This window comes from Equus quagga, chromosome 13 (assembly GCF_021613505.1).
Source record: "Equus quagga isolate Etosha38 chromosome 13, UCLA_HA_Equagga_1.0, whole genome shotgun sequence".
NCBI classification, from domain to species: Eukaryota; Metazoa; Chordata; class Mammalia; order Perissodactyla; family Equidae; genus Equus; species Equus quagga.
This window is the reverse complement of record NC_060279.1, coordinates 4,574,452-4,590,178: the sequence shown is the minus strand read 5'-3', so window position 1 is coordinate 4,590,178 and position 15,727 is coordinate 4,574,452. Positions and strand designations below refer to the sequence as shown.

At 37.0% G+C, this 15,727-nt stretch overlaps 1 protein-coding gene across 9 annotated transcripts in view; it reads right to left on the bottom strand.

Moving 5' to 3' along the window:
• Positions 1-15,727, bottom strand: part of DCAF6 (DDB1 and CUL4 associated factor 6) — a 146,937-nt gene that overhangs the window by 66,320 nt on the left and 64,890 nt on the right. For 6 of the 9 annotated variants that reach the window (XM_046681508.1, XM_046681509.1, XM_046681510.1 and 3 more), the window contains exons 8-10: positions 13,072-13,165; positions 11,422-11,541; positions 9,201-9,461 (exon numbers count right to left, since the gene is read on the bottom strand). In XM_046681508.1, the coding sequence (XP_046537464.1) occupies positions 9,201-9,461; positions 11,422-11,541; positions 13,072-13,165 (475 nt within the window). The remainder of the gene's footprint in view (positions 1-9,200; positions 9,462-11,421; positions 11,542-13,071; positions 13,166-15,727) is intronic. The other 3 variants (XM_046681511.1, XM_046681516.1, XM_046681517.1) reach the window with 1 other exon arrangement.

The window sequence follows — 15,727 nt, the reverse complement described above, 5'->3', positions numbered from 1 at the left end:
ACAAAAATTAACAATGGTTACAGAAAACCAGCCAGAGTTGGTAATAAGAGTAAATAGGAAAAGTGGTGTCACAGATGCCAAGAAAGGAAAGTATTTCAAGAAAAGAGTGACAGACTATGTTAAATGCAACTGAGTAAAAAATCTAGTAACAGGGTGGGTGACATCAGCGTCATGGCAGAGTGAGCTCACCTGGGACTCTCTCCCCTCCAAATTACAACCAAAAGGAGTAACCATATTCCAACAAAAAACCCTAATAGCACAGGAATCCTCAGAAACCCACAGCAGCCAAACAACGGAGGGTGGAGAGCCTGGAGCCCCCTCGGAGGAGCTGGAATGGGGTGAGAGAGAACTTCGCTCCCTCCCCTAAAGACTAGGATCACCGCAGTGGGAGGCTCCGTGAGGGAAGGAGCAGGGGAGGGGCCACACGTGCGGGGGATCGTCCAGGACTCCCACAGGCCCATGCAGCCCAGAAGGAAACCCTCTAACAGGGGAAAGCTTTTGCATCAGAGGACCCCATCAAGCCAAGGCCCCAGGAAACCAGAGTGAGAGCTGACTGGAATCCAGGTCTGTGCGCGAGAGAAAGTGGCCCTCCTCCCCCAACCCACGCTGCGTGCCGGCCATCTCGGGTGAAGGCAGAGGGCTCAGAACGCGGGGCTTTCAACCCCCATCTAGTGGCAACAGGCTGTAACTGCAACCAAATAATAGCATTATGTGTAAAGACCGTTCATCTACCATCCAGCAATTTACAGAAGCTCCAGACCAGAAGGAAAACAATAAAAAGACAGAATTATGTCCTGAGGACTTGGAAATAGGTAAACTAAGCGATGAATTCAGAATAGCTATCATCAAAAGACTCAATGAGATAAAGGGAAGTATAGAGAAACAAGTCAACGAGTTCCAGAGTTACTTCACAAAAGATATTGAAACTATAAAGAAGATCAATCAGAAATACTAGAGATGAAAAATACAATGGATCAAATAAAACAGAATATGGATTCCCTGAATGCCCACGTAGACACCATAGAGGGGAAAATTAGCATAATCAAAGATAGACAGGTTGAATGGCTCCAGAGAGAGGAAGAAAGAGAACTAAGAATAAAAAAAACTGAAGAAAATCTCTGAGAAATAGCCGATTCATGAGAAAATGCAACTTAAGAATCATCGGTATTCCCTAGGGCATGGAAAAGGAAAATGGAGCAGAAAGTGTGCTCAACGAAATAATAGCAGAGAACTTCCCAAATCTAGGGATTGAGAGAAATGTGTGTGGAGGAAGCTTTCAGATCTCCTACATTTGTCAATGTAAAAAGACCTACTGCAAGGCATATAGTAGTAAAAATGGCAGAAATGAAGGACAAAGAAAGAATACTCAGGGCAGCAAGGCAGAAGAGAATAACCTACTAAGGAACCCCTATCAGACTTTCAGCGGATTTCTCTAGAAAAACTTTACAAGCTAGGAGAGACTGGAATGACATATTCAAATCTTTAAAGGATAAAAATCTTCAGCCAAGAATACTCTATCCAGCAAGAATATCGTTCAGATATAAGGGAGAAATTAAATCTTTTCCAGACAAACAAAAGCTAAGGGACTTCACAGCCACAAGACACCCCGTACACGAAATCCTCAAGAAGGCCCTCATACCTGAAAAAAGAAAAAATGGGAGAAAGGGTCACAAAACACACAGTAGGGAGACAAATAGATAGAATCAGAATAGGATAGCAAATATTCAACTATGGCATTAGGATAAAGGGAAGGAAATCACCAAAAACAAAGACAATCTTATCACTCTAACCACAACACAAGTTTGAGTAAGAGATGAAAACAATAACTTAGGAGGGGAGAAGGAAAGGGACTGAATCAGTTTAGGCTAAGAAAATAAGAGGCCACCAGAAAATGGACTATGTTAGTGCACCAGATTCTGAATACAAAAACACAAACTTCAGGGTAGCCACTAAACTAAAGAACAGACACAACAAAACATAAACAAGGAAAAAGCTAAGACACCCAGCATAAGAAACTGCAGAAGTCAATTGGTAGGCTAAAACACACAGGACGAGCAACAAAGGAAATGCAGGAAAACTGGAAAACGAGCAACAGAATGACAGCATTAAGCCCTCATGCATCAATAATCACCCTCAATGCATACGGATTGAACTCTCCAACAAAAAGACACAGAATGGCAAAACGGATTAAAGAACAAGATCCAACAATCTGTTGCCTCCAGGAAACACACCTCAGCTCCAAGGACAAACACAAGCTCAGGGTGAAGGGGTAGAAGACAATACGTCAAGCTAATAGCAAACAAAAGAAAGCAGGTGTCACAATACTTATATCGGATGAAATAGACTTCAAGATAAGGCAGGTAAAGAGAGACACAGAGTGCCAATATATAATGATCAAAGGGACACTTCATCAAGAAGAAATAACACTTATAAATATCTATGCACCCAACACAGGAGCACCAAAGTTCATAAAACAACTATTAACAAACCTAAAAGAAGATATCAAAAATAACACAACAATAGTAGGGGAGCTCAACATCCCAGTCAGATCAATGAACAGACAGAAAATCAACAAGGAAACAGTGGAGCTAAACGAAAAGCTAAAACAACAGTTGGACTTAATAGACACATATAGAACCCTCCATCCAAAAACAGCAGAATAAACATTCCCCTCAAATGAGCATGGAACATTCTCAAGGATAGACCATATGTTGGGAAACAAGGCAAGCCTCTACAAATTTAAAAAAATTGAAATAATAACAAGCATCTTCTCCGATCATAATGCTATAAAGCTAGAAATTAGTTACAAGAAAAAAGCTGAGAAAGGCACAAAGATGTGGAGACTAAACAATATGCTATTGAACAAGCAATGGATCATTGAAGAAATTAAAGAAGAAATCAAAAAATACCTGGAGACAAATGAAAATGATAACATGTCATACGAACTCATATGGGATACAGCAAAAGCTGTGTTAAGAGGGAAATTCATCAGGGGCTGGCCCTGTGGCCGAGTGGTTAAGTTCGCATGCTCCGCTGCAGGCGGCCCAGTGTTTCGTTGGTTCGAATCCTGGGCGCAGACATGGCACTGCTCGTCAGACCACGCTGAGGCAGCGTCCCACATGCCACAACTGGAAGGACCCACAACGAAGAATATACAACTATGTACCGGGGGGCTTTGGGGAGAAAAAGGAAAAAAATAAAATCTTAAAAAAAAAAAAAAAGAGGGAAATTCATCGCAACACAGGCACATCTTAACAAACAAGAAAAATCCCAAATAAGCAATCTTAAACTACACCTAACTGAATTAGAGAAAGAACAACAAACAAAGCCCAAAGTCAGCAGAAGGAAAGAAATAATAAAAATCAGAGCAGAAATAAATGCTATTGAAACAAAAAAGGCAGTAGAAAGGATCAATGAAACAAAGAGCTGGTTCTTTGAGAAGATAAATAAAACTGACAAACCCCTAGACAGATTTACAAAGAAAAAACGAGAGAAAGCTCAAATAAACAAAATCAATCATGAAAGAGGAGAAATAACCACAGACTCTGCAGAAATACAATGGATTATAAGAGAATACTACGAAAAACTATATGCCAACAAAATGGATAACCTAGGGGAAATGGATAAATTCTTGGACTCCTACAATCTCCCAAAGCTAAGTCAAGAAGAAGCAGACAATTTGAATAGACCAATCACAAGGAAAGAGTTTGAAACAGCAATCTAAAGCATACCAAAGAATAAAACCCCAGGACCAGAAGACTTTCCTGGGGAATTCTACCAAACTTTCAGAGACGATTTAATATCTATCCTTTTCAAGCTATTCCAAAAAATTAGGGAGGATGGAACACTTCCTAACACATTCTATGAGGCCAACATCACACTGATACCAAAACCTGACAAGTACAGCATGAAAAAGGACAACTACAGTCCAATATTGCTGATGAACACAGATGCAAAAATTCTCAACAAAATTTTGGCAACCCAAATTCAGCTATTCATCAAAAGGATCATACATCATGATCAAGTGGGATTCATACCAGGGACACAGGGATGGTTCAACATCCGCAAATCAATCAACATCATACACCACACCAACAAACTGAGGAATAAAAACCACATGATCATCTCAATAGATGCAGAGAAAGCATTAGACAAGATCCAACAGCCATTTATGATAAAAACTCTGAACAAAATGGAGGTAGAAGGGAACTACCTCAACATGATACAAGCCATATACGACAAACCCACAGCCAACATCATACTCAATGGGCAAAAACTGAGCGCCATCCCCCTGAACACAGGAATGAGACAAGGATGCCCTCTATCACCACTCTTATTTGACATATACTGGAGGTTTTGGCCAGAGCAATTAAGCAAGAGAAAGGAATAAAAAGAATCCAAATAGGGAGGGAAGAAGTGAAACTCTCGCTGTTTGCAGACGACATGATCTTATATATAGAAAACCCCAAAGAATCCATTGGAAAACTTTTAGAAATAATCAACAACTACAGCAAAGTTGCAGGGTATAAAATCAATTTATATAAATCAGTAGCATTTCTATACTCTAATAACGAACTAACAGAAAAAGAACGAAAAAACACAGTACCTTTTACAATCGCAACAAAAAGAATAAAATACCTCAGGGTGAATTTAACTAAGGAAGTGAAAGACCTATACAACGAAAACTACAAGGGTTTTCTGAAAAAAATGGATGATGATATAAAGAGATGGAAAGACATTCCATGTACATGGATTGGAAGAATAAACATAGTTATAATGTCCATTCTACCTAAAGCAATCTACAGATTCAACGTTACCCCAATCAGAATCCCAATGACATTCTTTACAGAAATAGAGCAAAGAATCCTAAAATTCATATGGGGCAACAAAAGACCCTGAATTGCTAAAGCAATCCTGAGTAAGAAGAACAAAGCTGGAGGCATCACAATCCCTGACTTCAAAACATACTACAAAGCTACAGTAATCAAAACAGCATGGTACGGGTATAAAAACAGGTACACAGATCAGTGGACCAGAATTGAAAGCCCAAAAATAAAACCACACATCTATGGACAGCTAATCTTCAACAAAAGAGCTGAGGGCATACAATGGAGAAAAGAAAGTCTTTTCAACAAACGGTGCTGGGAAAACTGGAAAGCCACATGTAAAAGAGGGAAAATTGACTATTCTTTTTCACCATTCACAAAAATAAACTCAAAACGAATCAAAGACCTAAAGGTAAGACCTGAAACCATAAGGCTTCTAGAAGAAAATGTAGGCAGTACACTCTTTCACACCAGTATTAAAAGGATCTTTCCGGACACCATGTCTTCTCAGACAAAGGAAACCATAGAAAGAATAAACAAATGGGACTTCATCAGACTAAAGAGCTTCTTCAAGGCAAAGGAAAACGATTGAAACAAAAAAACAACCCACTAACTGGGAAAAAAATATTTGCAAGTCATACATCTGACAAAGGGTTAATATCCATAATATATAAAGAACTCACACAACTCAACAACAAAAACTCAAAAAAACCAATCAAAAAATGGGCAGGAGACATGAACAGACATTTCTCCAAAGAAGACATACGGATGGCCAATAGATACATGAAAAGATGTTCATCATCACTGATCATCAGGGAAATGCAAATCAAAGCTACACTAAGATATCACCTTACACCCATTACAATGACAAAAATAACCAAAACAAATAGTAACAAACGTTGGAGAGGTTGTAGAGAAAAAGGAACCCTCATACACTGCTGGTGGGAATGCAAACTGGTGCAGCCACTATGGAAAACAGTAGGGAGATTCCTCAAAAAATTAAAAATAGAAATACCATATGACCCAGCTATCCCACTACTGGCTATCTATACAAAGAGCTTGAAATCAGCAATTCCAAAAGTCCCATGCACCCCAATGCTCACTGCAGCATTATTTACAATAGCAAAGATGTAGAAGCAACCTAAGTGCCCATCAACTGATGATTGGATAAAGAAGATATGGTATATATACACAACGGAATACTAGTCAGCCATAAAAAGGAATAAAATCGTCCCATTTGCAACACCATGGATGGACCCTGGGGGAATTACGTTAAGTGAAATAAGCCAGATAAAGGACAATCTCTGTATGACTCCACTCATATGAGGAATTTAAAAATGTAGACAAAGAAAACAGATTAGTGGCTACCAGGGGAAAGGTGGGGTTGGGGGTGAGCACAAAGGGTGAAGGGGTGCACCTACGACACGACTGACAAACAATTATGTACAAATGAAATTTCACAAGATTGTAAACTATCATTAACTCAATAAAAACCAACTTGAAAAAAAATCTAGTAAGATACAAACACAACAGTATACTTTAAATATGGCAAAATGGAAGTCACTGGTGACTCTGAGAAAAAGTTTCAGTGGAAAAAGAAGTTGAAAGGCCTATTAGAATTGGTTGATAAGCAAAGAAAAGATAAGAAAATGGAGATAGTATGTGTGTGCAACTCTTTTGAAGACTGTGATTATAAAAGGAGCAAAGATGTAAGGCTGGAGGGGAATGTGGGATAATTAAGAGAGGATTTTTAAGACAGGAGAAATAGAGCATGTTTGAGGCCAAAAGGAACAATTCAAAAGAAAAGGTAATAATGAAGACACAGGAGAAGGAACAAAGTCCTTGAGAAGCTGGAAAGGGATGGGAACTACACTGGCTAGCCTTTGATAGGAGCAGACACACTTCTTCCCAAAACGTGTCTGCCTCTATCAGAGACAACACGAGTACAGATGCTAGACAGTGGGGAGATCCAAAAGTAGAAAAGCGAGTGCTTTTTTTCCCCACCACTGTGACTGAGAGGTGGTTATCGGCCGGGAGTGAGATGAGGGCAAAGGGGAGTGGCAAAAGTCTGAGACATGAAGGAGTGAAATAGACATTTTGTCTAGCTGTTGAGCAACAGTTTTGAAAGACTGCTCTGACACAGAGCATTGAGCACCCACTGAAATTTGTGGTCTTTCTTCACTATCGTTCAGTGACTCAGTTGCAGACTAAGAAAAGGGAAATAATTAGGTTCAATCAGAGATGGAGTTTTGTCAGGCAAGTTTTCACATTTCCATTGTTCCTTTCCTTCACTCCAACAAAAGAGACAGAGGAAATGCAAGGAACATGAAGAAAAGGCATAAACATTTACATAAAAAGGTATCTACAGCAAGGCAAGAAGCAGACTTTTTCATTTTCTCTATCTCTATGCAAGGCAAAAATAGGAATCATGGCTCTAAGATGACACTCTCACTTATACATGGACAATTCCCACTATCCACAAACCATTCTGGATTTAAAAGTGCATAAGAGATTGCGGGGAAAAAACAAAACAAAAAGCATTAAGTCCTTATTGTTAAATTGCTGAATGGTCTCTAAGATAATGAAAAGCCTGTTGTCAAAACAATCACAGACACAGTCTTTAGATGTTGCATCTAATATCAAATCATTTTCCTCAATAACGATACTATCCTAGTAGCATGGAAATATTCTGATTTTCCACAGTTTAGCCAACAAAATTCTTTTAATAATCTACCAGTTAAAAATATTTCCTTACATTCTTTGAAAAATCTACAGGCAAAGGTGCCAAGTAATGTTCAATGACTACATGATCAACACAAAAATGGTCTTTTTCTATTTCAATGATTCAAATGACTGTAGTACTTAATACTTACATTAAATATTAAAAGAGATTTAGCAATTCTGACATCTAGTATTAAAAAGTATTAAATATCTACAACAAAAAAGAAACATGAAACTCCAAACCTAGCGCTTCCCACAGAAGTGCATTTGTGACATAACTGCAATTAATGAAGATGCAGTGGGACATGGAAATGAGCCGGGGAATCTTCCTGCTAAGTTTTCCTGATAATTTATAATCCATCAAAATCTCCACGAATATTTCCAAGAATGCTATCACTTTAAAAGTTCTTGTTTTTACCTATTTTATCTGCTTTGAAAAGCAAACTTTTTTAAAATTCTGTCCCTACTTCGCAAACCCTCCAAAATGCTTTATTTTTCCATAAGTTGAAATACTATGTCAATTAGTGTGGAAAATCTGATTTTATGGCTCAGTTTTAGCTTATTATTATAAATAAACTGTACACAAGTGTTAATAGTTACATAGCTGGCTTCTATTCCCATAGAAACTGAAAATGAATTACCAAAAATGAGTATACCAATAACTGACTGCTCAATTTAAAACACCCCATATTGGCTGATCTGGTACCAGATTCCAGAGAAGCAAGAATAAAGTGACAGCTTGGCAGTGAAGCTGTTAGGAATTTTTTATAGGTTTTAGCTTAGGCCTGCCAGCTGTATCTCTAGTTGCTAATATTTTTGTTTATATGTCAAGCAAAATGCTTCCTTAGAAGAACCAAAGAAAACTATGAACAAACGTCTTTCTGGTTATTATAATTGCATGTATACAGCTCAAGAGTCAAGTATACTACAGACATATTTGCTGAAAATTACTGTTATAAATACTAGTACATTCATAGTTGAGGGGGGAGTTGAACGTGAAGAATTATAATATTGAGAGGAAAATAGTATTTTAACAGAATTTAGGAGTTGATTTTTTTCACTAACAAAGTACCAAGAAGACAAGGATTTGTTAAAACAAAAGACAATTCTTTTATGTAAATATAGGATAAATTATTCTTTTGGTAAATTTTATATGTTGCTGACAAAAGATCATATCAAATGCACCATACAGAATCTATTTAAAGTATTTCATGATTTGAGGAAAAAGAATAAAAAATATAAATACAACAGAACTAATAATAATTAAGGCTATATTTTCACTATCACTTTAATACAGACTTAAAGCCAAATAAATCTAGAAAGATATTTTGGTCCACAATGGTCTACAAAAATAATTTCTAAGTCAAGTGCATTAAAGTATGTCAAAACACTACATACTAGTACTTCTATTTTTTAAACAACTGTCTTACATAAATTGAAGATTCCTGCTATTTGTTAAAATTCATGCAAGTTAGGCACACTTGATTTTTGTGTTTAAGTTACATGGTCACATATTACATGTCATTTTGATCATTTATTCCAGCAAGAACAAGTTGATGTGATTTAGTATCTTTCAAAACAGCCCATAAAGTTGTTTTCATTATCAGAAATCATCAGATGTACCACAGCCTATTTAAAGAGTAACGTCCTCACCAGACTGATGATGTGTATGGTGTCCAGATGCCTCAGCAGACTGCCTTTGCTCACTGTCTGGAGAAGACAGCAAAGAAGTAGAATGAGGGCTTTCTGTAGAAGATGAGGTCGAATGAGCCTGAGCTGACACTGCAGACGAGGCAGAAGGCTGAAGAAACTGTTCAGCTGGAGTATCTACTTCCATAGCGGTTTCACCCGCTTCCAAATCAGTACTTGAGGGAACCGTGGGAAGAGTTGAAACATCTGACTGACTTGTTCCACCTTCAAAAAGCACATGTTAATGCATAATGCAAATTCAAATACTAATTGCTTTCCAAAACTAACTACTCTAAAGAGATATGTTCAGGAAATACATGTGCACTTGCATGTGCACACACACAGAGAAATATACAATTTCAGGATATCAAAAGCACCACTGGTAGTTTGGTCCATTTGACCAAAGAGGCTAATCAGGAGGGATAAAAATCTATCTACAGCATATTCTTGTTAAAATAATCTTTCAAGCAAAATGCTCAACATGGTAGCTTCATTAAGACAAAGCTAAATAACAGCTTGTGAGATGCCTATAAATAATGTCTATTCCTTTAAATTTGAAGATGATTCTGACTTAACAGCTGGATAATAGGATAATGGATTTATATTGATATATTTCCACTCTATAACATAATGTCCTTGGAAAAATATTTAATAAAAATTTTACTGGCACAAGTAAAGCTATAAACAGGCTAGAACAGAATTAAGTTCCTGATTCCTATTTCATTTGCAGGAACGTTTTAACCACTAAACTAACATAACACAGTCATGATTTAAAAAAGGCTTGAGCATCTACTATGTGCTCTGCTAGGCTTTGTGCTATCTGTAAAGGAATAATTGAGAATACTCAACAAACAGTAAAAATTTCCCTGATTTTCCTTCCAATCTAGATTTTATTAAAAGAAAAATGGAATGGACTAATCAAGTTCATGTTTTATAAGATACAACTACCATGCACACTCTGATTTCACTCTTCAGAAGGCACAGCCCTGGGCTTGTGCACAGTCACCCTGGGATGACACTGGGTTTCAGTGTTGCCTTTGAGTGCATCCATTTCTGCTATTTCTCTTAATCAGCCTACTTCTGCTGATAGCACATCCAGCTATTAGCCTCCACTAATTGCCAGCTGATTTCTGTACTGTTTTCGACAATGCCCTCATATATTGTGAAGGTCATAAGATGATTCACCTGGAAAATAATACCCATCGTCCTATGTGGACTCTTTCAACTTTCCTCTTCACTACTTTGTGAAAAGCTAAGTGTAATTCTACAGATACCACTAGGATGAAGGATATGAATGGTCTGCAATGAATATATAAAACATTTATGTGAAGATATCTTAGTTCCTGAGAAATGAGGAGAATATTACTATTTGGTATTGAGTTATTTCATTAAAATATTTAAGAATTCACCTTAGGGTACTATATCCAATATCTCTAGTATTCCTAAAGTAAATCTAAATAAAATAATGTCTATTTAGTTTATTGAAAAAAAAAGATGCAACTACCATGGAATATGAAGTTTTTTATTTTAATCACTATGATTTAAATATTTTAGTTTAAATTTAAGCATGAATTTAATAACTCTTAAGCAAATCCACAGTCCAAGGAATTTTTTTTAAATGTTATTGATACACAGGAGTTAAGAAGAACCATTTATAGACTAAATTCAAGAGAATTTTTATTTGGGGATTTAAAACATTTAGGAGTTAACTTTCATACTCCTCATTTCTGATGGATAAGTAACTTGCCAAAGACTACAAAGCTGGAAAGTAGTGAATCAAGGTATGAAAACAGGTCAGCTGAAACAGTGATTAATAACCAACATATGTACACAAGTTAACTAAAGGAGAAATTATTCAATTATATAAAACTTTGTAGATAAGTTTTATATTTCTACTCCCAACGTGCACAGAAAAACAACTTTAAGTGAGGACTATCAGACTTTCTGATTTTTTTTGAGAAAAGCAAAAAATAAGGGCTAGGTCTACTGAAACCTGAAGGGACAAATTATACCCAATACTCTTTGTCCTCTACAGCTTTACACCTTCACAGCTTCACGCAATGCGAGAAGAACCTTATGATGACTGGAGATATAAAATACGGTATAGATTAGATGATATAAATACAAATGACTTCAATAAATAATTTGCCAGCTTTCTGATGACTTAGTTAATAAGAAAAATTACCTCTGGGTCGAGATCTTCCTCGTCCTCTATTGCTTTGCGCAACTTCACTCGCTTCTTCAAACCATCTCGATAACATGTCAGACATTCTCTGCATCAATGACACATTGGGACTTTGTTCTCCTATGACAACACAGGTCTTATCAGCAAATTTAGTAATCAGTTAGGATCTTTCATTAATGCAAAAATCTAGGTTTGAAGGCCTTTAAAATGAAAGCAATTTAAAAAAAAGAACGAAATTGCCTATATAAATTATGTGACCCTATATAAATCTTCTAGAGCTATCATCATACTTCATAGTAAACGTTCACATGAGTGACTCTCCATCTGTATTTTGAGCTCCTCGGGAACAGGACTTACATCTTCTACATCTTTGTCTATTCTTAGGTACCTCTGCACCTGCCTATTCCAACCCACATCTGTGGTTCCAAGAGTACCCAGCTAGGAAGGACTCATGAACTGTAAGCTGAACAGATTAAAAGAAAGGTTTGCCCTCTCAATTAAATTTCCTTAAACTGAATTTATTTTCATCATTTATTGTAAGCAAATCCCATATATTTGAAATTAACTGAAACCAGAAAATGTTCTTGTCTCTCCTCCCTCATCCTCCTTCAAATAGACGAGAGTTTTCTCTTACAGGAATTTTCAAATTAAGTATGACATCAAATTAAAATTGTGAAAATTCTATTCTACAATCATATAATTTAAAATGGAAATAATTTGCTATTGAATTTTCTGCGAAAATAGATTTTATACTTTATTGCCTTTATATAACATAGCTTTATATTTAAATATATACTGTAAATAATATCAAGGATAATATATTGGGGAACATGCTTTTGATCTTAAAAGATTTCACAAGTCATTAGAATAAGATTTTGGCTACAGATCCATTTCTTTCTTTCTTTTTTTTTTTGAGGAAGATTAGCCCTGAGCTAATTACTGCCAATCCTCCTCTTTTTGCTGAGGAAGACTGGCCCTGAGCTAACATCCATGCCCATCTTCCTCTACTTTATACATGGAACACCTGCCACAGCATGGCTTTTGCCAAGCGGTGCCATGTCCGCACCCGGGATCCGAACCAGGGAACCCCAGGCCACCAAGCAGCGGAAAGTGCAAACTTAACCGCTGCGCCACCAGGCTGGCCCCTACAGATCCATTTCTTAAAAGATACACAGGTTAATTCTATTTTAAAGTGTGCCATCTTAAAGCTCCCAAAGTAGTTTCTTACTCTTGTCAAAGGCATTTGATAGAAGGAAGAAAAAATTTATGTGCTATTATAAAACTCTTGGGTTGGAAACTCCAAGTTTTCATTTCTCTTGATATCTAACAGAATGGCAAAAATTAAAAGTTTGATAATACCAATGTTTTATGGGACAAGAGGCATTCTTACACTTTTAGTGAGAATGTAAAGTAGTGCATTCTTTTTGGAGGATAATTTGATAACTATCAAAACTAAAATGCACTTATCCAGTGACCCAACCATTCCATTTTTAGGAATTTATCCTACGATACACTTCCACAAGTATGCTAAGATATATGTACAAGGATGTTTGTTGCAGCATCACTTATAATAGTGAAAAAGCTGGAAACAAGTTAAAATATTGATTTTTAAATATCATATTAAGAAAAAGCTGACCAAAGTATAGTTACCATCTCGTTCTCGTTCGCTCTCAGGCCTTGCTCGGGGTCCAGTATCTGACCAATCACCACGAAGCCTCAAACGCTTAACTGGAGGCTGTCGCAACTGAAAGATGAGGAGAAGACTCACTGTCTCAGAGAACACTTTAAGTCTAAGCGATCTTTTCCATCTCTTTTCTTCTTTATTGAATATGCAAGTGAGATGCTGGATCAAAATATGAAAGACACTGAAGAAACATGCAAGCTGTTTCCTCAGTCTTTTATAGCATTCATAATGACGATAAATATCCATTGATGTTGACAATCTATACTTAATGTCTTCAACCTAAAGAGTCTGAATGCAACTTCGAAATCATGTACATGTGATTTTCAATCCCACGTGTATCATTTTACAACTGACAACAGGAAAGTTATTTAACCACACTGAACCTAAGTTTTCTATTATGATAATAAATATAGTCTAGGCAAAGTACCTACATACCTAATTGATGATAGGAGTTATCATTACTTTTTTATTATTGGCCATTTACTCTCCAGTTCCCCCCAGCTTCTGTCCCAACCCTTCATTACTCACCTCAGGATCTCTACTCTACCTTGCTGCCTTCATTCTTGGCTAATAACTTTTCCTCTTCCTTCAGAGAAAATAAAGTCAGTCCTGTAGAAATGACATCAATTTCCTCAGCTGCATTCTACAAACTTATCTATATCTACATGTTCTTAATTCCTTCCAACCTTTCTCAGGGGACATACCATTTATTCTGTTTAAACCTAATCACTCCTTCAACTCCTCAAGCACCTAGCTCCAACAATGATTCTCTTTCCTATATCTACATTCATTTCCTCTCTCCTGGTTCTTTCTCACGATACGCTAAAGCTTCTTCTTCTTCGTCGTCTTCTTTTTTAATTCTCTGGTTTTTCTTCTCCCCAAGGCCCCCCAGCACATAGGTGTATATTCTAGTTGTAGATCCTTCTGGCTCTGCTGTGTGGGACACCACCTCAGCATGGCCTGACAAGCAGTGCCATGTCTGTGCCCAGGATCCAAACCGGCAAAACCAACCACTCGGCCATGGGGTCGGCCCCCTTATTATTTTTAATAAGAACAAACCACCTCTGTTTTCTATTTCTATCCAGCTATCCTCCCTTCCCTTGCTTTCTGGAGCCGTACTGTCAAGCTTCTTAAGGCAAATCTATACAGTCGTCCCTCAGTATTTGCTGGATTGGGTCTAGGACGACCCCCCATGCCAAAATCCACAGATGCTCAAGGCCCTTATACGAAATGGTGTAGAATTTGCATATAACCTACACACATCCTCCCATATACTTGAAATCATCTCTAGATTATGTATAATACCTAATAAAATGTAGAGGCTATATAAACAGTTGTTATACTGTATTATTTAGGGAATAACAAGAAAAAAAAGTTTGTACGTCTTCAGTACAGATGCTACCATGTAGGCCTTTTGATCCGCACTTGGTTGAATCCATGGATGGGGAAGGCACAGATACGGACGGCTGAACATATTCACTCTATCTTTATACACCACTCCTCAATTCACTGTAGTCAATCTTACATTTCTATCTTTCCACTGAATTCATTCTCATCAATGTCACAACGAATGATCAATTATGAAGTTCACTGATCAATGATAAAGTGATCAATAACCAATTGCCAAGTCAAATGGCACCTTTCTGAGCTTATTTTATTTGACATCTATGGCATCTGACACTCTTGATCACTCTTTTTAACTTTTACATTTTTAACATTCTTTATTGAGATATAATTCACATACCATAATATCCTCCCTTTTCAAGTATACTAGTCAGTGGCGTATATTCACAAAGCTGTGCAACCATCACCACTAATTCCAGAACATTTTCATCTCCTCAAAAAGAAATCCTATACCCATCACCAGTCACTCCCCACTTCTCCCTCCATTCAGTTCCTGGCAACCACTAATCTACTTTCTGTCTCTATGGCTATGCTTATTCTGGACACTTCATATAACTGGGTGGTCTTTCGTGTCTGGCTTCTTTCACTTAGCGAATTTTCAAGGGGCATCCATGTTGCAGCATGTAACAGCATTTCATTTCTTTCTATGGCTCAATAATATTCCATTTTTTAGACATACCACATTTTGTTTATTCATCAGTTGATGAATATTGAGTTGTTTCTACTTTTTGGCCATTGTGAATAATGCTATGAATATATGTGCAAGTTTTTATGGGGACATATGTTTTAAATTCATGTAGGTATATATCTAGGAGTGCAACTGTTGGATCATATGGTAACTCTATGTTTAACTTTTAAAGTACTACCAAACTATTTTCCAAAGCAGCTGCACCATTTATATTTCTACTAGCAGTGTATGAGACCTCCAATTTCTCCACATCTTCATCAACACCTGTTATTGACTTTATTTCAGCCCACCTAATGAGTGTGAAGTGGTACCTCACTGTGGTTTTGATTAGCATTTCCCTGATGACTAGTGATGCTGAACATCTGTTTATTGTGGTTATTGACCATTTGCGTATCTTTTTTGGACAAATGTCTCTTCACATCCTTTACCAACTTTTTAATTAGGATATTTGTCTTTTTATTGTTGAGTTGTAAGTGCTCTTCATATATTTTGGATACTAGATTCTAAATCATAAATCAGATATATGATTT